The sequence below is a fragment of the Acomys russatus genome, chromosome 19 (assembly GCF_903995435.1).
Source record: "Acomys russatus chromosome 19, mAcoRus1.1, whole genome shotgun sequence".
Taxonomy (NCBI): Eukaryota; Metazoa; Chordata; class Mammalia; order Rodentia; family Muridae; genus Acomys; species Acomys russatus.
Window position 1 is genome coordinate 32,701,563 of NC_067155.1, and position 23,649 is coordinate 32,725,211.

At 51.7% G+C, this 23,649-nt stretch overlaps 1 protein-coding gene across 2 annotated transcripts; it reads right to left on the reverse strand.

The window, feature by feature from the left end:
* Positions 1-102: 102 nt before the first annotated feature.
* Positions 103-23,090, reverse strand: Bri3 (brain protein I3). Of its 2 annotated transcripts, none has more exons than XM_051162979.1 (3): positions 22,939-23,090; positions 7,602-7,704; positions 103-497 (listed from the first exon to the last, which is right to left on the reverse strand). In XM_051162979.1, exons 1-3 carry the CDS (start codon positions 23,063-23,065, stop codon positions 365-367), a joined length of 363 nt encoding a protein of 120 aa, XP_051018936.1. In that variant the 5' UTR covers positions 23,066-23,090; the 3' UTR covers positions 103-364. The 2 variants fall into 2 exon arrangements, with proteins under 2 accessions (XP_051018936.1, XP_051018935.1); XM_051162978.1 differs by lacking the exon at positions 22,939-23,090 and adding an exon at positions 7,977-8,226.
* Positions 23,091-23,649: the final 559 nt, after the last annotated feature.

The following is a 23,649-nucleotide window of genomic DNA, read 5'->3' on the forward strand; positions in this document are numbered from 1 at the left end:
ACATGCTCTGAGCAGTGATACCTGAGGATATCAAGGGTAGCCTCTGCACGTGTCCCATGACAAGACCTCTGTAAACAGTGGGCAGACAGAAAAGCCACACAATGGTATGAATCTCATTTATTTAAAACAGTATTTCTCACCATTCTCAAATCGAAGACTGCAAAAAATAAAAGCAGCACTTTCTTGAGTTACCCTTAGCCTCAGGGCAGGCCGCTGCCCTCCACCTCTGCGTCAGCCCTATGCCAAGTCTATCCCACCGCACTTTACAAAACAGTCCTGAAGCTTAATCAAATAAAACTATTGTACACAACATTTACATTAGAAAAGATAGCTGAATGTAGGAAAACCGGGCATGTTGTTCCCTTTAAGTAAAGACTGCTCCACAGTTGGGGCATCTTCGCTTCCTCAGTGCAAAGCAGCAGATGAACCCAAAAGGAAACAGGACGATGGCCAAGAAGATGCCCAGGCAGGTGAAGCAGTATTCCAGGACACCAACCCTGCAGAGATAGAAAGGCAACCAAGTTAGGAGCCCCCAGCCTGGCAGCCAATGGGATGTCACCATACCCTTCCTTCTATGAGGGAGGGGACAACCCCCACCACCACCTACACAGAGCACCTGCCTGACACAGGCAGCCTCCCCCACCTCAGACAGCCTGGAGTGCACAGAACTGGCTGGAGCCAGTATAAACTACCACTGCTACTGAGGGCACCGTGGGCAAACTCAGAGAGCACAGTTGAAAGGTATCACCTAACATGAATAAAGGCAAGAACTCTTATAGAAAGAGGCGAACGGGCTGAGATGGCTCAGCAGTAAGGGCACTTGCCAAGAAAACCTGATGACCTCAACCATCAGGTCTTCGAGCTGTCGAGCCTTTGACTTCTGCCTTCACACACAACAGAAACAAGAGCGACGCAAATAAGTCTATAAAAAATCCCCACACCTCAGGAAAACGGTTCACCCCAGAAATGAAGTCTACCCTGGAGTGTTTGCTGGGCTGGGGATGGAAGCCAAAACCTCCTGAGGAGCACGTCATGTGCTTCCCCGATGATGAAAACCTTTACGTTTCTTTTCTGCCATCTAAGTGTTTTAAATGTGATCATCTGGCTGGTGTGGAGTTAAGTGAAAGACTCAGCAATGTTCACACAATGTGCAGAAAGTCCCCTGAGAAACTGTGAAGTTTCTTGTAAGTCAAATCTACTTCCAACATTGGATAACATCGAACACAGAGACACGGGGACGTTACGCAAAGCCTGTGCCAAGCATGAATACAGGTCCAGTGACTTAATGTCATCTCTTCCCCCCATGTGACCCAGACTGGCCCAAAACTCTGGCTTCTCCTGCCTCAGCCTATTTGAGTTCCAGATCTGTGTCATCTCAGGTAGCTCAAGGATCTATTCAAAAGTCCCAAAGACGGGAAGAAGTAAAGCTCCAAAGGCGGCTCTGGAGAGTTCCAGACAGTGAGCTCCGTTTCCTCTGTGCTTCCGGGGGAGGGGGTGTGCCTGAGGATCCCTCCCAGCATCCTCTCATTCCTCCCCCCACTGTCTTACACACTACAAAACTGTCCTCCAGACCTCACTGGCTGCTGCTCCGTTTCCCACCTCATGGAGAAAGCAGTAAAGTGAGACCTTAAAAACCCAAACAGATGAGAGCTAAAATTGACCCGAGCAGGTCTAGTGTGCAGGGTCCCAAGTCTATGGCTTCCTAGGGCCAAGACAAACCTGGATGTTTTGGGAATCTCCTTTGCACACAGTACCTGAACCCTGACAAGCTCTGCAGGTCAGGAGGCTCTGGACAGGCAGGTTTGGGAAGCAACCTTACTCCCCACTTCTGGGAGCTTTCTACTCCACCCATATAGGGCTTCTAGCAACTATGAGCTGCATGAATAAGGATGCCTGCATCCCTGTCAGCAAAGGAATCACCTTTTGTGTGGTTTGTGGGGGGGAGGGGGGGAGGGATTAAAGCAAGGTCTCTGAAACTCCCTGTATAACTGAGGATGACCTTGAACTTCTCCCCTCCTGCCTCTACAGACATGTGCCACCAAGGCCTATTTTTCTCATATGACTCTTACAAAAGAGTCCCTCTCTTAACTGCCACCTTCCTTGGCCTACCCACAGACTGGGCAGGCCTCCACCCAGCTGCAGGGCCCTCTCTTAGCCAGTAGTAAACTGGTGAAAAAAAATCAAGCTGCAAACTACCTGAGGCTGCTCCCTGCCTTCAGACACCAGGGGGCAGGGCCTTGGGAACAGAAATGTCCAGAGCGGCTGGCAGAAGGCCAAGTGGCTTCATCCTTCCATTTCTCCGAGCATCTTCACAACTGTCCAGTCTCTAGATAAAATTCTAAGAAACTCTGGTCTGCATATACCAGTTAGAAAAATGTTCCATGAATTTTGGGCATAGTGGTATGCAGCACTTGGAAAAGGCAGGAGGATCAGAAGTCCAAGGTTACCCTCAGTTACAAAGCAAGTTAGAGGCCAACCTAGGCAACATGAGACCTTGTCTTAAAAGGCTAGGAAGGGAAAGGAGAAGAAAGAAAATGTCCCACACAAAAGAGCATTGGGTCAAAGGGAGCAAATCTTGCTTTCTGATTGGATTACTAGGATTAGTTCAATACCTAAAAAAAAAAAAAAGTAACACTTGCTAAGCTGCTGCCAAGAGAGGGGCAGACCCCAAAAGTGGCTGGGCACACTAAGATAATACCAGGATGTGAGGGGTTGGGGGGGAGCTCCTTGTTGCCCTGCACCTCATCCCTCTGCTGTAGCTCAGGACGAGCTTCTAGGGCAGCAGCACACCCTTTCTCTCCTGCTCACACAGACACAAGCCAACGTCTCCGCTGTAGAGCCAGGGACCCAGTAGAGCCAGGGACCCAGGAGGGCAGGGCAGGCCTCTGAGTGCAGTGGCCAAGGCCAGGGTCCTGCCTCAAGGTCTCACACCCTCTGTCCCCTTTAACCGTGCTCATGACATCAATCAAGGGCCACAGCAGACCTAGGTGACCTGCCACTGTTGGGCCTCCAGGCACTGGGACAACTCTTAAGCATCAGCCATCATATATCCAAGGTTCTGTCAGAACTCAGAGCTGGGAAGCCATGCCACCTTGTGCTGACTCCATAGTCACACGTGGCCAGACCTGGCACTGAGTGCCCCATGCTTCTCAGGGAGCTGTCCCCTCGACTTGGTCAGGGCTGCTCGGCTCTGGGAGGACTAAGCAAGGGTGCTCCTTCAATCACTCGTGGGAACCAGCCACCACTGGAGGAAGTCAGACATCTGCTGGCAAGCAAGAGTCTGACATATATCCTCATCCACATATCCTCATCCCAGGAGAGGAACTTGAACCCAAGTTCTGAGCAGGTAATTTATAGTCTTTTTGTTTTGGCAAAAGTTTTAGTTTTAAAAGCCAACATCTGACTCCAGAAACACAATATGGCCTCTAAGCCAATCTATATTCAGCAAAATGCTGAATGCAGTGGCCAGGGCAGCAGCCCTAAGTGAAGACCCTGCCCCAAGCCAACAGCTGCTGCCCCCCAGCAGGCCTGATCCCACCCCCAGCAGCCTCGCTCTCTCTTCCACCACACGCTCCAAAAAAGCCTGACTCTGCCAGGACAAGTTTCAACTCTTTCAACTGGCTCAGAACTGGGCCTCTTGGCTCCACCTGGATGCCCCGCCCCCACCCCACCCGTAGCAGGTCACACGGAAAGGGGAGGAAACAGCACAGAGTTAGGAAGGAGACTAACTTTGAAAGCTTTTACAAATAACTCCTAACTGGAGCCTCCACAAGCAAGTGGCCACTCAGCCCTGACATCTGCCAGACAGGTGGGCCGCAGGAGAGACAGAAGTGGGCAGAGGAAGGTAAGAGGGACGTTCTGAGCTGCAGGAAGACGTGTACCCATCCAGAAAGGTCTATCCTGACTCCTGTGTCCTTCCAGCACCCCATTTCATAGGTACAGCCTGACCCCATCTTACAGGTGGATGAGGTCGGAGCTGCACCTGAGGCCATACAACTGTGGAAATGTGGCAGGGATCCAAGCAGTCAGGGTCTCTGGTTCTGGCCCCAGCCCTCCTGATGTTTAAGTGTTTCTCCCAAGCCCAGGAGCCTCGAGGCACCATCCGACCCTGGGAACCACCTGCAGCTTTCCTAGGACAGGAAGGACAACGTCACCAACAGAGCCACCAACCAAACGACACACGCAGGGCAGGGAGCACCTCCCTCAGGTGGGCAGTTCACAACACCAGACCCAATGTATCCTACCACCTAGGCACAGGTCTCAAAAGCCCACCTACCAAGGCACAGCACAGTGGGGGGGGGGGAGGCAGGGAATTGGCAAGGGTGTATGGCCTCAGAGTCCCAAGACTCAGCTTTGTACCACACTGACAGAGCTGGGAGGTGCCAGCTAGGACTGGGCGACCAAGTGGGTCACCCTCAGATCGCATGCCTTGACCAGCATGCAGCCAGGACACTGGCCTCCACCTCTTTGCCAGGCATAGGCAGCTCCCTCACCTTATTCCTCAGCCACAGATGGGGCAGAGCAGCCCTTTCCCTACCCACTGTTATTAGAAATGTAAGGCTGCCAGGATTCTACCTTCTCCAGACTCACAGCACAGTCTCCATAGCACCCATCCAAACCTACCCTCAGCCCAGAGGGGCTTCATATCAATGGCCAAGTGCTACAGCCAGACCCTCCCCTCCCCTGGGTCACCTCCAAAACTAAACACCCAGTAACAACCCAGCCAGTCCCCACGAGGAGCCTGTGCTGCCAGGCTCTGCACTCACAGCCTTGCCACTCAACCTGTGCATGCACACCATTCCACTTGTGACCTATGCTCCCCAGGCACGCTGGTCAGCCTCACCTGCCCTGCATCTGGGAACAACCCATAGCCCTTAGAGTGGAGGCGCCTGCCTCAGAGACCCAGGACCTTTGTGAATACACCACTTGCTGCAGGCAGGACTTGAAAGTGTCAAGGGGGCAGGGGGTGGGGGTGGCTGAAGGAAGCCCTATCCATGGGGGGTAAGAGAATTGCTTCTTGCAAGTGTCTATAAAGGGAAGATAGAGTCAGGCTGCTTAACTGCGACTCAGACAGAATGGCAAAGTGACAAGCGACACTAGCCTCCTATGCCAAGTCTCACTCAGAGGGAATCACAGACGTGTGACTTGGACAAATTCCTGCCAAGCCACTAGGGAGGGACGGGACAGGGCCTGGCAGGCTACATCTGGACGGGAGAAAGCGTGGTCACATGAGAGTGTCCTCTCTCTTCTCGGCCCTAACATGCCAGAGAGGGGCAGACTGGAATCTTTCAGGGGAACATGTCTGTCCCAACCCCAGGAGCGCACGCGCGCGCACACACACACACACACACACACACACACACACACACACACACTCTCTCTCTCTCTCTCTCTCTCTCTCTCTCTCAAAACCAAAGGCAAAGCTGCCCACTCCTCCCATGCTGCTTGCTCCCCTACTCACCCCTGCCTGGGAAAGGGAGCCCCATCCCCTGCCTGCTTTTGTATGGTAGGAATCAGCCTTGGGGCCAGGAGCTGGCAGCAGTGGCCACTGTCAACAGCCTGCAGGGACTCCAGGTGTGCCTAATAGCCTGTTCCTCTCAGCCAAGACACAAGTAGCCTGGGAGGATGCAAGAGTGGTCACTACTTTCAGGATCTGACAATCCCTAACTTGTCCTCAGAGGACCCAGCTTCCTTGCCGCTGGATGCCTCCACCTGGAGACATAACAGTGGCTAAGTTCCCAAAGAAGGCAGCCCACAAGAGCCCAAGTCCTTCCTGAGAGGGTGGCGGGCACAGCCTGACCTTGTCCCAGATTCTACGGGACTGAAGAGCCCCATGAGCAGAAGCCACAAGCCTGAAAAACAACACAAGTCACTTCCCAGGGAAAGTGTTCTCTATCTAGACTGCAGCTGGGTACCCCACAGCTCTAGGGCTTTGATGCCTCGGCTGCCACCACCCCCATCTCCAAGCCCCGAGGTCTGGGCCAAGAAAAGCCTCGTGGGAAGCATCCCCCCGCCTCCCAGTGTGTCCACTGATGGGAGAAAAAAAACAGCTGCTTGTGGTAGGACCAGGATCTGGATCCAGTTCCTCGCCCAGCTGTTTGCTAAACAAAACAGACATGCAATCCTAGTGAGCCCCCTCCACTGATACGCCTTCTCCCCATCTGCCTGCCAGCCTGCCAGCCAGCCCTACACCTCTCCTTAAACTTGAAAGATCACCTAATATTTGCCCTATCCTTAGGGATCTGAGGACCCCCCAACCTCCCAAACTAGCCTCACCACCACAGGAGGGTTTCCTGTTTCCCACCTCCAGGCAACTCCCCACTATCTCCAATGGCTCTCTGCACAGAGGACTCTAAACTGATCCCAAAAATAGCTAGGGCCACCTCCCAGTCTGTGCTTCCTCTTGTCCACCAGATCTACCTGGGGTGCCTCACAGCCTCAGGTGGAACTCTTGCACAAAAGTGTCCTCGGGAGGCAGTCAGCAAGACTAAGCTATCAGGGAGCCAGGCCATCTGCAGTTAGAGGGAGCAGCTGATCCCTACCCCTGCCCATCCAGGGGTCACCAGCTCCAAAAGCCACAGCCAGGCAGTGACCCACCAACAGTGCCAGACACCCCACACCTTGACTTGGTACTTGGGTCCCTGAAGGAGGGCTCTAAAACCATCCCTCAGCCTCCCCGCACCCCCCACCCCATAATCAGCTTGGAGGGTCCAATGTTTTCTCTCAAGTTTCTAAAATCACTAACTTCCCTATGGCTCCACTCTGCACCTCTGAAACACACTTTTGAAATGAAGCCTAAGTCCAAACAAGGGTTTCTTAATTCCATCTCAGAGACTTCGAACTTCCTCCTCCCAAAGACTGAAACCCAGCCCTGCACAGAGTCCCCACCTGGCTTATCTGGGTGACTGGCCAAGTCTGACTTGGAACCTGAATCCTCAAAGCCTGCCTAAAATGAGCCTGGCTGCATCTCCGGCCTTACATAAAGTTCTCACAAAGTTTCTGTCGGCTCCAGTTTAAGAATATTGGGGGGGGGGGGGACGGGGGAGACGAACACTCCAGCACGGAACAAAGAACCACGGGTTTCCTTCTGGGCCAGCTAGTGGCCAGGAGTTGCTAAGCCCTGGTCTGCATTTTGCACCCTCACAGCCTTTGCTCTCTCCTGGACACTTGGATCTCCCAAGTCCTTAGGCATACTGGCCAGCTGACTCAAGTCCCAAAACCTCCTTAATAGGACTCAACTGTAACAGTACACTTGGCGGAAATTGGAGGAAAACCCAAAATAAACCCTGATTCGCTGCGGATCCCAGAACCTAGGAGGAAAGACCATCAGTCTCCATTGTTAACATTCCTGCGTCCCACGCACTCGGGGTGCCATGCCTCCCAAATGCACTCAACTCACAGAAAAGGGAACCCATCCTTCTGCCGCATAAAGTAGACTCAGAGCCAGGGGTGATTGACCCCACCTTCTCCCACTGCAGTCCCTCCCAAGCGGGACTCCCTCTAAGACCGCAGCCCGGCGGTGACCCCACCCCACCTCCCGCTGGCCTTTTGCAAGATCCCGGCACGTGCGTTCTCCGCCACCCCCAAGGCTAAAGACTTACCTGCAGACCGGGCAGCCTCCGACCACGACGATGGAGTTGGCAGGATACCGGGTGACCGTTCGACTGTGGATGTTATAGACCCGGGGGTGGCTGGTGGGGATCCCTGTGGGAGCGGAGCGCAGATAAGCACTGGGCTACTCGGCCCTCCCTCCCTCTAAGCCCCCGTGCTCCCCGCCTCCAACTGGGCTGAGCGTGTCTGCGGGTGGGCTCTAGAAGCCAAGTGCAAACCCTCCGACACAAACTTCACGGCCACCGGGGCAGGGCCTGGCCGGGGCAGGGCGCTCCGGGCAGCAGTTGCCCCAGCAGGCCCGTGCCGGGACAGCGAGACGCTCAGCCCGGAGGCCGCTCGGGGACCCCGCCGAGCCGCGGGCCCACCTGTGACGAGGTAAGGGTAGGGCGGTGGCGGGGGCGCGGTGGGGATGGCCCCGTAGCCGTGCGGGCCGCACGCATAGTCGCCCTGGCCAGCCTCCAGGTTGTAGGCGGGCGGGCGCTCCTGCAACAGGGGCTTGTGGTCCATGGCGGCCCCCGGGGCGGCGCGCCCGCCAGCTCCGGCCCGGCTCGCTTCCTTCGGCCCGGCGGGGATGGCGGCGGTAGCAGCGACGGCGGTGTCCCGGGCAGCTCGGCCCAGTGAGGCGCGCGCCGGGCGGGGCGGGCGCGCCAAGGCTTCCCCGCCCTCCTGCCGGTCACAAGACCGGGGTCACGTGGGCGTGACAGGGCGGGGCTACGGGCGGGACTACGGGCGGGGCTTGGGGAGGGTGTCTTAAAGTCGCCTGGGCTGTGTTGTCCTCGTTCAGCCCCTCCCCCGCCCTCCACCCCGCGAATCTTGGGCTTCCAGAGAAGTTCTGACACTCGTCCCCCCCCCAACAAAATGCTGATCTTCTTTAATCTTTTTAATGTTTGTATATTAATTTGGGCTCCTGCCTTCCACCATATGGGTCCTGAGATAGATAGGTTGTCAGGGTCAGCAGCAGGCACCTTCACACACTGAGCCACCTCGCCCCGCGGCCTTTTTTGTCTTTTCTTTGGCACATGGTCTCGACCTCATTATATAGCCCAGGCTGGCCTGGAACTCCTGATCCTCTCGCCTCTGCCATCCAAACTACGGACCACCTTGTCCTCTCCACAAATTCTCCTCCCTACAACCCAGCACTGGGGAGTCACCACTCGTGGGGAGGGAGGGACCAGGTGAGCCCTTCCCAAGTAACCCACCTGTGGTGTGCAGCTGCACACACACACACTCGGGTGGGCTGGGTCGGAAGTGGGAGCACATTTGAGTACACTTGCCCACTAAATCCTACTCAAGTGCTGAGCACCCCTCCTGCCCCCGTTTTGACTAATTAAGTCGTTTTCAGGGGCTGTGGCTACTAATTAGGTAACTGCTTAGCTCTGGAGAACCCTAAACTTTATTCATCTGCTGTGCTTCTTTCAGGTTCTTGAATCTTCTTGACAGCCTGACCAACGTGGGAATGAGGCTCCCTAGGAGAGGATCGTGGCCTGACTTGGGCCCATAACCCCTGTGCCATCTCTACATAGCTACTGCCACGCCCTTTAGCCAAAGTATCCCCAAGCAAGGTGCTTGGTCAGTTAGTGAGATTTTTATTTTAAAGACTGGGCTTCTAACATTGGAGTTGTGCCTGTAGCTTTGTTGATAGAGTGCCTGCTTAGCACATGTGAAGCCGTGGGTCCCATCTCCAGCACTCCATAAGCCAGGTATGCTAGTGCATGCCTGGAATCCCAGCACTTGGGAGACGACTCAAGGCAATCAGAGTTTCAGTGGCACCCTCCACTACACAAAGCAAGTTCAAGGACAGCCGTGGCTACAGGAGACCAAATTTCCAAAATCCAAACAAGGCAGAAGGAACAGTGGGACACTTAGGATCCTTCCTGCTTGTTGCTTGTGTGTTTCCAGGGCCTTGCTTTGGTAACACTTCCCAGGTCTCATCCTTTTTTTTTTTTTTTTTTTTTTTTTTTTTCCCCTATGGCCTGTGTTTTTTTGTTCCACTGTTGGGATAACTACAGTTTCTCAGAGATGCATTCTGTATTTATCTCAGACTTGTGATGCTCCTGTAATCTGCCCAGCATGGGATTATAGGCCTGGCTCACTACACTTCAATTACTTTTTATTTCAGTAAATCAACAGGGAGCTTCTCCACCAGGGCCTCTGACATCCCTAGCCATGGGTTTTGGCCCCCTTTACAGCACCAGTGAAGCGTCTTTTCTCTGAAGCGGGCCACAGAGCCTATCAGAGAGTGGTTGGATACACCTGTAACAGGCTTGCCACTGTTGTGCCACTGAACACATTTTGCCTAGCCTGTTTCTAGGGCCGCGTGCACACAGGATCCACACCTGAGTAATACAAAACTCACATCCCTTTATAACATGTTGAGTTCTTCCAAGCCCGTTCCCGTGTTTCTCTTTCTTTTATATTCGTCATTTCTCCCAGTGTCTCGTGGGGGAAGAACTGAGAGGCAGGTCAGCTGTACCCCCTGACTAAGAAACATTAGAGAGTACATCAGGGACAAGAATGTCTGTCTGTCTGTCTGTCTGGTCACACTCTGAAGGAGAATTGAGAGTTCCGAGCCATCCTGGGTAACATGTTGAGACTCTATCTTAAAAGAAACCCAAACAGGCTGGATGTGTGGCTCACTTGGTAGACCACTCACCTAGCGTGCACGAGGCCCCAGGATCTATCCCCACCATCGCATTCATTGATTAGGCATGGTGGCTCAAACCTGTAATCCCAGCACTCTAGAGGTGGAGGCAGGAGGATCAACAGTTCAAGGTCATCCCCTGATTAAACAACAGGATCAGCAAAGCCATCTGAGCTACCTGAGACTATGTCGCAACAACAAAAGAACTTGGCCCATGGGCTGGGCGTGGTGGCGCACGCCTTTAATCCCAGCACTCAGGTGGCAGAGGCAAGTGGATCGCTGTGAGTTCAAGGCCAGCCTGGTCTACAAAGTGAGTCCAGGACAGCCCAGGCTACACAGAGAAACCCTATCTCAAAAACAAAAACAACAACAACAAAAATCTGTATTCATTATTGTTGTGTAAGCGATGTGTGTGTGTGTATGTGTGTGTGTGTGTGTGTGTGTGAAGTACACACCCCATGGCATATGTAGGGTGATCAGAGGGCAAGTTCTTTCCTTCTACCTTTATGTGGGTTCAGGGGACCAAACTCAAGCCACCAGACTTGCATGGCAAATGCCTTTACCCGGGGAGCCATCCTGCCATCCCAGGACATTCCATATTGTCCCTGCCTTGCAGAAAGCTGACATTGGTAGACTTCAGTTTGAGGTCAATTTTATTTTCTCACAGGCCCATGTTTGCTGATCAAACCCTACCGAAAAAAACCACAGCCACCGTTCCCTGGGAGGGCCTCTACTTAAGGACTCCGTCTCATGGCTGCTGGGTGGGGAGAGGGCTTTGGGATTTCCCAGTGTGCCCTTGAAGGCTGCCTAGCCAGCCTGACAAAACCCTTCATACAGCCCAGGAAAGTGCACCTGCCCACAACCCACACATTCACACCTGAGGGGGACAAAGTTGAAGCTGTCAGGACACAAAGCGGCATCAGGGAGGGAGCCAGAGACTGAAAGGAAAAGTGCTATGGAGAGAAGGGGATAGAGGTGCCGCATAAGCAAGCAATGAGCCTGGGTGGCCCAGGAATGCCAGCATCACTGCCTAGCTTGGGGGAGTTGGCCCCAGGGACCAGAGCAAGAACCTCCCAGGACAGGACGCAAGAGCTATCCCAGAAGCACAAGGTGCAATCTCAAAAGGTGCGCAGCAGGCAGTTCCATGCCATGGCACTAAACCACCTGGGGTGGCCTGAAAGGGTCTCCAAGAGACACAAAAGTGGGGGCCCTCTTCAGGGAAGTGGGCTAAGATACTATTGTAAAGAAGAGCACCCCAAGGATCGAACCGCAGGACTCCCCGGGTATAAACAGGGTGAGCATCGGATTTGCCTATTGGAAGATGGCCACCAGTGTCTACAGCCACAGCCTCCTGAAGGTGCCCAACCTTGGAGGCTAAGCAGAGTCAAGCCTGGTGACATATGGATGAGAAAATGACTGGCAGCAACAAAGGTCAGGGAGAATCTGAAAAGGAAGAAAACGATAGCTAGTGACCTTTCCCAGCGGTGGTGGCTTGCACCTGCAATCCCAGCACTGACAGGCTGAGGCAAGAGGATCAAGAGATCCAGGCCTCAATCGAGATGTAATATGAATAAATTAATAATAAAAAAAAAAAGAGATCCAAGCCAGCAAAACCCCACCTGGAACAAAAAGATTAGGTGACTTCTTAGGTCCGGTGACAGGATGCTCACGCTTGTGGCTCAGAGGGCAGTTAGTAGACAGATGGCTAGCATCTGGCTGTGCACAGAGGAGAGAGAAGCTGTGCTCAGGGGAAGGGCCAGGCAGGCCCAGTTTTCTACATGTGTGAACCTGAGCCGAGCACGTTCCTCAGGTGACACCTAATAAAGGCTGGGAGAGTCTGAGTAAGGATCGGGAGCATCAGTCGAGGAAGACACCTGACTTCCACCTCTGTCCTGCACACTGACACACACATACTCGTGAAGTGCAAACATGTGCACGCACACACACACAAAGTAAGAAAATAAAACATGGCTAGACAGTGTTGGCACATACCTTTAATCCCAGCACTCGGGAGGCAGAGGCAGGTGGATTTCTGTGAGTTCGAGGCCAGCTTGGTCTACAAAGCGAGTCTAGGACAGGCAAGGCTATACAGAGAAACCCTGTCTCAAAAAAAAAAAAAAAAAAAGGAAAGGAAACAGTCGGCCATGTAGGGATGAAACAGTTTCGGCTTGCTTGTTTAAGGTGGGCAAACCACAGACTATTTGTGAAGTGACAGGGTCCAGCAAGCCAGGGGAGGGGTGGTTGATAAGGGGACAGAGCCTTGTGCACAGCGGGGACTGGCCCTATAGGATTGGACTGGTCACCACAGAATAGGAGCTATCACTGCACCTCACCCCCAACACCCTGCCTTCTTCCCTTTCTCTCCTCCCCCTCCCTCTCCCTCCTACAGGGTGTTGAACTAATGCCCTGTGCACACTCTGTGAGCACCCCACCCCGAGCTTCCAGCATGGAAGCACTCTACTGATTGTTGCTAATTTCTTCATGAAACTGGGAGCAAAGCCAGAAGCAGAGTCTGAGCCCAGAAGAGGAAGTGTAAGAAATAGATGGCTGTGGGACTCCCCCGGGGATGGGGTTAGAGCAGGCAAGAGGAAGAATTACAGTGTGACTGTGGAGCCATGTGAGGCAGTGATGTAGGCATCCAGGGCAGAAGGGAAACCGTCCTGAAGATGTCTGTCTCCTCCTTTCCAGCTACTGGGCTGATCAGACAGTGAACCTACCTTGAGAAAGTGGAACTCCCTGGGAAATCTCAAACTAAGGCATTGTGGTTTGAGGGGAAATGCTCCCCCATGGGTGCATATGTTTGGATTACGTGGTCCTGAATTGGTGGAACTGTTTGGGAAGGTTTTAGGAGGTGTGGCCTTCCTGGAGGAGGTGTGTCACCAGAGGTGGCTTTGCCACTCCCAGTTAGCTCTCTCTGCCTTGTCCTTGTAGAGCAGATGTGAGCTCCCTGCCTGCCTGCCTGCCGCCATGCTCCTCGCCGTCCATCATGGGCGTGGACTCATCTCTGACACTGTAAACTCCCAATAAACTCTTTCTTCTACAAACAGCATTAGTGTCTCTTCACAACATTAGGAATGTGAATTAAGACACTGGAGAAAAAAGGCTGAGGCCCTGGGAGATTTAGGTGATGCAGCCTTCCTAAAGGAAGTACATCGCAGCAACAAACAAGTAACTAAGGCCACTTAAGGGAGAGACTCAATTAAGCAAGTGTCTTAGCACTAGCCATAATTATTATTTTGGTTACTCTCTTTCTCCCCCACCCCCCAAGGCAGGGCTTCTCTGTGTAGCCTTGGCTGTCCTGGACTTACTTTGTTGACCAGGCTGGCCTCGAACTTACAGAGATCTGCCTGCCTCTGCTTCCCTAGTGCTGGGATTATAAGTGGGTGCCACCATGCCCAGCTGGCATTTTGATTACTCTCAAGTTATAGTTCAAAATTTGCTAAAGATTCTCTCTCTCTCTCTCTCTCTCTCTCTCTCTCTCTCTCTCTCTCTCTCTCTCTCTCTCTCTCTCTCCCTCTCCCCCCCTTCCTTCTCCCTCCCTCCCTCCCCCACCCTCCTTTATACCTTTCCCTCTCTGAGACAAGGCCTCATGTATCCCTCTATGTAGCCAAAGATGACCTTGAATGTCTAATCCTCCTGCCTCTGCCTCCTGAGTGCTGGGATTACAGCTGTGCGCCACATACAGTTGATGGTATTGAAGCCTGGACTTCATGATGGTGGTAGCCAAATATACCCTCTAGTTTTTGATAAATGAGTTGACAGGGTGGCTGCGGAGGTAACGTGCATGGAGCTATGATCTGATAAGGTGAGACCGGGAAGCGCTAGGGCTGCTCAAGGCGTTCAGGGCATATCTTTTACTGTAGTGGGGTTTCTGGTGAGATTCCTAGAAAACTGCAGGTTACAGCTGGGAAGGGAGGAAGGCCTCAAGGAAATGCAGCGAATTGTGCCGGAATTTCTGCTTCTCAGCCAGATAGAGGCTACAAGCAGCTGCCTGGATGAGGGATTTTCCTGTTCACATGGCCCCTACAATATCCCCATCTTTATATCTTGTCTCATTGAGACCAGACGTTAAAAAATCCAGGTGTGGGTGGGGCCTCATTCCTCCAAAGGTTCTTGGAAACTACCCTTCCTGTCATTTCTAGAACTCAGTGACTCCAGATTCCTGGCACACAGCAGTTGAAATGTCTTTGCCCTCTTCTCATGCCTCTCTAGGTCCCTCCTCCTAAAAGGACACCAGTCAGTGTTTGCATTCAGGGCTCACGCTTGGTGTAGAATGACACTGTCGTTTCCACGCACACAGGCCCAAGCCTCAGCCCTCCCACCATGCACCCTCCTGTAGCAGCAGATATCTGGCTGCCCTGCCCCCCTGCTGTGGCTGGAGCCAAGATATTCTAAAGAGAGACACGTGTGTCCTCCCTTCGGCTACTACGTAATAGAAACAGTGGTCTCCAGAGAATTGGAGTCCCCCTACTTCCTCACTCTCCCTCCCTGCCCAAGAGAAATTTGGAACCCGGGATTCCAGCCAGAGGAGGAACCCATCTGACCACTTGTCAGCTCACCTTGCAGGAGAGACTAGAAGCTGAGACAACAATGAGCCAGCGACACACAGGGCCACACCTTTGTTGTGGTTAAATTATCAGCATGGCCTAATAATGTTTATTATTAAGCCTATAATTGTTATTACGACAGTATTTTCTAACCCGCTAACAGTCAATCCAAACACAGACACCTGTTATATTTAATATAGTCTTAGTTAACCTTGGCCAGGGCAGATATTAATCCCCTAAACTACATCCCATATTGTGGCAGGTATCCCATACCCTGCCCCAATCCCATGCCATCTGCTTCTAATCATTTCTACCGAGCTACCTCCCATCCGTCATCCCAAACACCTGCTAATGCTCTTCATCGATAGCCAAACTCCGCCGAGACAGGGTAAGCAAGCCCTCAATGGTTCCTGCCTCACAAATATGTCAGTCAGATATACTGGGCCAGAAGGCTGAAGATGATGCTCCAATAGAGAGTTCTGGGTGACTGTTCAGGTAGCAAACTGTCATTTTTCATTTTGGAAGCTGCTAACCTGCGCTTCATGTTTACTAAGGTAATTAATTTTATTCCTTTGCAAATCTCTAAGGGGGTCGAAAGCCAGATAGTTTAGTTTTACAATTAAGCTTAGTTGTTTAGGAGTTAAGAAAATACTTTTAGGTCTAAATAGATGTTTTTAGGTTGATAGCTATGAGCTTCAATAGATGTTGATTTAGGTTCAAAACTTTAGACTCACCAAGAAAAAATAGATAATATTTTCTTCAAGGTTGCCAAATACTTTTTGAATAGACATTATGTGTGTAAGTCTTACCTATTGGTTTTCATAATTTCTCATAACTGTTCTTACTGTTTATTTTTTAAAACGGCCTTTTTAATCTAGACAGAAAAGGGGAATTGTTGGAGGTTGGTCTGATGTATTTTGATGCTAATTACTGCTTGCTGTCTCTGTGCCCCAAGACTCCTATGCAACCTTGCCTAACGAACTTCCTGTTTGACCAATAAAGGGCCAACACATCAGGGCAGGGCAAATGGGATGGGCGTGGCTAAGGTTCCCCTGGCTTGGATTGACAGAGAGTCTGGAGAAAGAGACCAGGGTAGAGAAGGAAGAAGGCCACACCATGGGTTAGAGAAAGGAAGAAGCACGTGGCTGGCGTGGATGGAGGGTTCGGCCCAGATGAAGAACATTAGCAAGTGTTTGGGATGATGGATGGGAGGCAGCTTGACAGAAGTTATTAGAAACGGATGGCATGTGGCTGGGGACAGGATATGGGATGGGATTCCTGCCCCAATATGTGAGGTAGTTTAGGGGATTAATATCTGCCTTGCCCCAGGTTAACTAAGGCTATTTTAAATGTAACAGGTGTCAGTGTTTTGATTTATTGCTAGCGGGTTAAAGAAATACTGTCATAATAATAATTATAGGCCTGATAATAAACATCATTAGGCCATACTGATAAAATAACCCCAACACACCTTGGCCAGGACAGCTTAGCTATGCCGAACTCTTGACCCCTATTTAAATATTAACCTCAGAAACTGGTTAAGAACACTGGCTTGGAGAAGAATTGGGTTCAAATCCCACCACCCACTTGGCAGCTCACAACCATTTCTAACTCCAGTCCCAAATGATCTGATGCCCTCTTCTGGCTTCTGAGAGAACTGCATGCTTGTGGTATACATGTGGGCAAAACACCCACTGACATAACATAAAACTTAAAATAAACCAGGCGGTGGTGGCGCATGCCTTTAATCCTAGCACTTGGGAGGCAGAGGCAGGTGGATCTCCATTAGTTCGAGGCCAGCCTGGACTATGGAGCAAGTTCTAGGACAGCCTGAGCTCAGAGAAACCTTGTCTCAAAAAAAATTTTTTTAATTAATTAATTAAATCTCTTGCCTGCTTTTCCCTGTTATGTGTCTCTTTAATTGGTGTATTCGAGGCTGGGTGACAAAGCCTAGCTCATCAAGGCTTTCTAACTGTAAAACTCCAATAACAGTAATCTGGGTGTGTTGGGAACTCTCCACAGCATGTCATATGTTTGTATGTTTTCCGTCCTCTTTAGAGTCATCCCATGGAAGCATCAACACCCGCCAAATTGTTTCCAAAGGAACCTGGGGCATGGGTGGCTTCTGTTGCCTTTTCAAAGAATCCTAGCCGTCAGACACTAGGCCTACCCCTTGCAGCTCTAAGACCACACCATGCTGGCCTGCACCAATTGTGCAAAATGGAAATACTGCGTGCATGCGTGTGTGTGTGTGTGTGTGTGTGTACGTGCGTGTGTGTGTGTGTGTGTGTGTGCGTGTCTGTGTGTGTGTGCGTGCATTACTAAGGCCTCATACATGCCTACAAAGTTAGCACTGAGCTATACACTGCCAGCCCTCTTCACAGTCGGTTTTAGCCAGAAGTCCAAGAAGCAATCCTAGTCTCACTAAGTTGCCCAGGTTGGTCTTGCTCTTACACTGCAGCCCAGATAGGCCTTAAGCTTGTCATCCTCCTGCCTCAGCCTTCTGAGTAGCTGAGGTTACAAGTCTGTTTCAGCAGATGGGCTGGCCACTGATTCTAAGAGAAATATGTTCCCACAGAATAAGACATAACCTGTTTAATTCAGAGCGTATCTTCTTTGGATGGGGGGGGGGGGGGGAGGGGGGGGAGGGGGGGAGGGGGGAGGGGGGGGGGGGGGGGGGGGGGGGAGGGCAGGGGGGGGTCCGCATAGGAATACAGTGGTTGTTTAGTGTGCACAAGGCCTCACTCATCACCAAAAGGAGAGTAAAAGTAAAAATAAGGGCTAGAGCTATCAGCTGCTACGGGCCTTGCCTAGGCTGCGTGAAGCCCGGGGCTGTATCCTCAGCCTATAAAACCAGGTGTGGTGGCATAATCCTAGCACTCAGTAAGGAGCGGAAGACAGATCAGAAGTTCAAGGTCAACCTCTCCTACAGCAATTCTCAACCTGCTGGGTCTCAGCCTCTTTGAGGAGCTGCACACCACATGTCCCATATTATCAAATATTTACATTACAATCCATAGCAGTAAAAAATCAGTTATGAAGTAGCAATGAAAATAGCTTTATGGTGGGGGATCACCACAACACGAGGAATGGTATTAAAGGGTCACAGCGTTAGGAAGGCTGAGAACCCTTGCTCTACTAAATAGTGGGTCTGACGCCAATCTGGGCTACACAAGAGCCTGCCGTTCATAAATAAAGAAGTCCTATGTATTTTCTTTCTTTCTTTCTTTCTTTCTTTCTTTCTTTCTTTTTTTTTTTTTTTTTTTTTTGAGACAGGGTTTCTCTGTGTAGCCTTGGCTGTCCTGGACTCACTTTGTAGACCAGGCTGGCCTCAACTCATAGCAATCTAGCAATCTGTCTACCTCTGCCTCTGGAGTGCTAAGATTAAAGGCGTGCGCCACCACACCCAGCCCGTATTTTTCTAATAACCACAGTTCTGTTCTATATCCAGTTACATATCTTCCACACACTAAATTATATTTATTTTTGTTATTTTTTAGTTTTCTTCGAGACAGAGTTTCTCTGTGTAGCCTTGGCTGTCCTAGGCTCTCTTTGTAGACCAGGCTGGCCTCGAACTCACATTGATCCACCTGCCTCTGCCTCCCAAGTGCTGTGATTAAAGGCGTATGCCACCATCCCCAACTCTGAATTTATTTTTTGTTTTGTTTTTTTTTTGTTTTGTTTTGTTTTTTGGTTTTTTGAGACAGGGTTTCTCTGTGTAGCCTTGGCCATCCTGGACTCACTTTGTAGACTAGGCTGGCCTCGAACTCACAGCGATCCGCCTGCCTCTGCCTCCCGAGTGCTGGGATTAAAGGCGTGCGCCACCACGCCCGGCTCTGAATTTATTTTTTAATCATTGCCATTTCTATTAAAAACAAGTTACTGCAACTTTGGCTTTGACCACAGTGTATCCGTGTTTTCTAAGGAGGACCCAGGAAGGGATGTGTTGAGACAGAGATGTGCTGGTCCCTGCGTGGAGGCTGGGGCAGTTATCATCCTCCAGACCTTGACAGCCACTGTGACTGTCCTCAAATGTACCAGAGGAAGCCGAAACAAATATCATGCCCCTTTTGTTTGCAGGCTCTTCAGAAGAGCTGATAACCCATCACGTGGGCTTCTTGGCACATACAGGAACTGGGTACCTCACATGGTTGGGATTGTGACCAAAGAAGAAAAAAAAAAAGAGGAGGAGGAAGCAAGCATAATGTCAAAGCCAGGGCTGGAACCAATTACAAGTGCCTGACTTGGGGAAGGACATGACCAAATATTTGCTGACTAGCTACTAAATGTTTATCTTAGATAAACACTTTGGGGTTTTATGGTAAGCCCGATGTGAGCCTTACAATTCTGCTGAGCAAATATTTCTAAGTATTTTATAAATTAAGCATATCGGTTTCTACACAACACATACAAGCATCTCTTTTGCTGGGTCAGATAGTAAATCTTCCATACATCAAGGGGGCTAGAGATGGCTTAGTAGGTAAATTGCTTGCCTTGTAAGCCTGAGGACCTGCCTTTGAGCCCCATAGTAAACATGAAGAGCCAGGCATGGGATGGAGGCCAAGGCTTGTAATCCCAGCACTAGGGAAGTGAAGACGGCCAGATCTCTGGGGCTCAGTTTCTAGGCAGCCTAATTTATGAGGCAAAACCCAGGCCAGTAAGGGACTTTGTCAGAAAACATAAGATGGGTAACCTGGAGGAACAATACCCTCGCAAATGTTAGCACCTGGCCACCACATGCTTGCGTCCCCACGCACAGCTGCACCGCTATGCACAAACACACATACACGAATATACAAACAATCTTTGTAAGCCACAGACGTACATATTCAGATGTATATAACAGCCTTTGTTCCCCACTTTCTCTGTGGGGATTCAATCCAGGGCCTCAGCACACTGAGCTACGCCCCAGTCTTCCCAGACTTCTTGAGGGAGAGAGAGTCCAAGGACATTTCAACCGACTTTAGATATCGAGACAGGCAAGGTGGAGGAGAGGATCCTGGAGGGGAACACTGGTTCTTGTCAAGAATGTTCTAGGTTAGGGGCTTCCTGTATAACTTGGGCAAGAAACTGAGCCTCCTAAGCAGGAGACGTCACGCATGCTGTGTTCCTGGGGCTGGGACACGGTTCATCAGTAAAGCGCCCGCTGTGCAAACTTGATGACCCGAGTTGGATACCTAGAATATGTGTTAAAAAGCCAGGCATGGTGGCATGCACCTGGAATGCCGGCTGGCCAGACTAGCTGAATTGAAATGCCAAAAGCCCGTGAGTGCCTGTCTCAAATAAATAAATAAATAAATAAATAAATAAATAAATAAACAAACATATGCCTGTAACCCCAGCTCCAAGGGAAGTGGAGACAGAGCTAGGGCTTCATCACCTTTGTGGTCATACGGTATCATTGCGGCGGGGGGGGGGGGGTTGTTTAATTCCACAGTTCTACCCTGTCCACGGATAATAAGTTACCTGGATTTATAGAAGTCTTTTCCTAGGATAGGGGTGTAAAATTCAGCAGTAGAAGACTTGCCTAGAATCCCCTAGTGAGGGGCTGGGGTGTGGCTCAGTGGTAGAGCACCTGCCTAGAATCCCCCAGTGAGGGGCTGGGGTGTGGCTCAGTGGTAGAGCCCCTGCCTAGAATCCCCCAGTGAGGGGCTGGGGTGTGACTCAGTGGTAGAGTGCCTGCCTAGAATCCCCCAGTGAGGGGCTGAGATGTAGGGCAGTGGTAGATCAGTTGCCTAGAATCCCCCAGTGAGGGGCTGGGGGTGTGGCTCAGTGGTAGAGCTCCTGCCTAGAATCCCCCAGTGAGGGGCTGGGGTGTGGCTCAGTGGTAGAGCCCCTGCCTAGAATCCCCCAGTGAGGGGCTGAGGTGTGTCTCAGTGGTAGAGCACCTGCCTAGAAGCACCTGCCTAGAATCCCCCAGTGAGGGCCTGGGGTGTGTCTCAGTGGTAGAGCACCTGCCTAGAATCCCCCAGTGAGGGGCTGAGGTGTGTCTCAGTGGTAGAGCACCTGCCTAGAAGCACCTGCCTAGAATCCCCCAGTGAGGGGCTGGGGTGTGGCTCAGTGGCAGAGCACCTGCCTAGAATCCCCCAGTGAGGGGCTGGGGTGTGGCTCAGTGGTAGAGCACCTGCCTAGAATCCCCCAGTGAGGGGCTGGGGTGTGGCTCAGTGGCAGAGCACCTGCCTAGAATCCCCCAGTGAGGGGCTGGGGTGTGGCTCAGTGGCAGAGCACCTGCCTAGAATCCCCCAGTGAGGGGCTGGGGTGTGGCTCAGTGGTAGAGCCCCTGCCTAGAATCCCCCAGTGAGGGGCTGGGGTGTGGCTCAGTGGCAGAGCCCCTGCCTAGAATCCCCCAGTGAGGGGGTGGGGTGTGGCTCAGTGGTAGAGCACCTGCCTAGAATCCCCCAGTGAGGGGCTGGGGTGTGGCTCAGTGGTAGAGCCCCTGCCTAGAATCCCCCAGTGAGGGGCTGGGGTGTGGCTCAGTGGTAGAGCCCCTGCCTAGAATCCCCCAGTGAGGGGCTGGGGTGTGGCTCAGTGGCAGAGCACCTGCCTAGAATCCCCCAGTGAGGGGCTGGGGTGTGGCTCAGTGGTAGAGCCCCTGCCTAGAATCCCCCAGTGAGGGGCTGGGGTGTGGCTCAGTGGCAGAGCACCTGCCTAGAATCCCCCAGTGAGGGGCTGGGGTGTGGCTCAGTGGTAGAGCCCCTGCCTAGGATCCCCCAGTGAGGGGCTGAGGTATAGACCACTTGCTCGTCATACATTAGGCCCTGGGTTTGACCCAGAGTGCTGCAAGAGGTCTCTTCCTTTGTGTTTAATTACAGTGGTTGCAGGGAACGAAGTAGAGCCTGAAGGCACACTTGTGACCAATTACTGATTATTGAATTTGGTGACAACATGGATCCTCTTTGTTTGGGGCAAGCAGACAAGAGACCAGTCCCAACTGAGACAAATCATGCCTTTGTGCCCATAAGGATGTCTAGGGCCCAACCTGGAAATTATTTCTAGAAGACTCTTCATATGTGGGGTGGCTAATGGCCCTGATGTTCTCTTCTCAGCCATTTTTTAAATGTTGTCAGAGCCACCCAGAGCTAGTCCACAGAGTCAAGGGATTTGAGACGGTACTGTCATGGGGTCTTGGCTTTGTGGAACTAGTAAGCTTGGGGACTTGTTGTGGGGAGGGGCTTTGACAGGAGAAGACAGGAGAGATGGCTCTACCAGAAAGGGCCTTGGGCATTTCAATTCACCTCTACAAGCATGGGGACCTGAGTTCAAATCCCCAGACTTCCACAGTAAGTCAAGCATGTTCCTACACAGGCTTGTAACCACAGCACTGTGAAGAGCAGACAGGGAGATCCTTGTGGTGTTTGACTGAGCTATCCCTCACAGACTGGGGCATCTGGATACTGTGGTCCCCATTGGCGGCCTCTGTTTGGGAGGTGTGGCATTGGTGAAGGAACTACACCCCTGGGGGTGGTCTGCTCTACTTCCTTCTGGCGCTTTGAGATGTGAGCTCTCAGCTGTTCCTGCCAATATTCCCTGCCATCTTGGAGTTTTATCCCTCTGGCTCCATAGCCCCAAATTAACCCATCCTCTGTAAGCTGCTCTGGTCAGGGTGTTTTATTTTATCACAGCAATAGAAAAGTGACCAATACAACCCCTGAGGCTCACTCACACCACTAGCCTAGCTCTGGGAGAGTGACAGAGTAGCTCACCCAAAGTCTCTAGCCTCTATGGCTGACACAGAGGCGTGTGCATAGAGTACACATATGCAACACACACGTGTGCACACACATGGGGGGAGGGGTGTCATGATAAAAGTTCAGAGAAGCCACCGAGGGTTCCAGTGCCCTGCTTAAAAAACAAACAAAACAAAACAAACAAACAAACAAAACCACTGCTATTCAGCCTGGCATGGTGGTGCACGCCTTTAATCCCAGCACTCAGTAAGACAGAGACAAGGGGATCGCTGTGAGTTCAAAGCCAGCCTGGTCTACAAATTGAGTCCAGGACAGCCAAGGCTACAGAGAGAGACCCTGTCTTGGAAAACAAACAAACAAATTTGGTTTTCCTGTCCCTTCCAATTCCCACCAAGCTTCTGCCTCCTCCTCCCAAGTCAGGCCTTTAGAGCCTCGTCCCAGGGCCTCCTACCTGCTTCCTGCACCGTGGAGGCCATGGCCAGTCCCCGTAGGATGCTCAGGAGTGGCCAGAGAGAGCCGGAGGTTGGGCCAGGAAAAGCCCCTTTATGCTCCAGCAGCAGAGAGGCAGTGATAGACATGAAGGAGTGACCCAAAAGGACAGTGAAAAAGAGTCATGTCATTGAGAATGTGGGGGAGGCCAGGCAGGAACTGGGCAGGCTGGGCCTCGCAGGGGACAGAATGTGGCCTCACAATCCTGCTCTGTGCCAAGGTTCTTAGGTTCTGAGCCTAAGGCTCTGGACTGCAGGAGGTGACAGCAGCCCAGATATTTCATCCCACTGCCAAGAGATGTGATACACCCCATGATCCACAAAAGGGGACTGTAGAGCCACCATGTGAAGATAAACTGCCACAAGGCAGTAAACACACGGCCTAGTGTCAGACGTTAGCCTGTGGCCCCAGCAAGGTCAGGGGGAGAAGTAAGAACCGCAGCCCTATCCACAAGCAGGCAGCAATAGCCCTGGGTTCCAGGAACTAAGTAAATAATGAAATCATATATAATCGGCACTTCAGCAATGCATCCTGACATCAGGTCCAGGTATCCCAGCAGGAACTGGAGCATGCCCCAGGCCCTCAGGAACCATGTCAAAGCCACACAACGAAGCAGAGACTTACTTGATTCAGACTCAGCAGCTCCATGCAGCCATGGCTGACACTTTCCTGG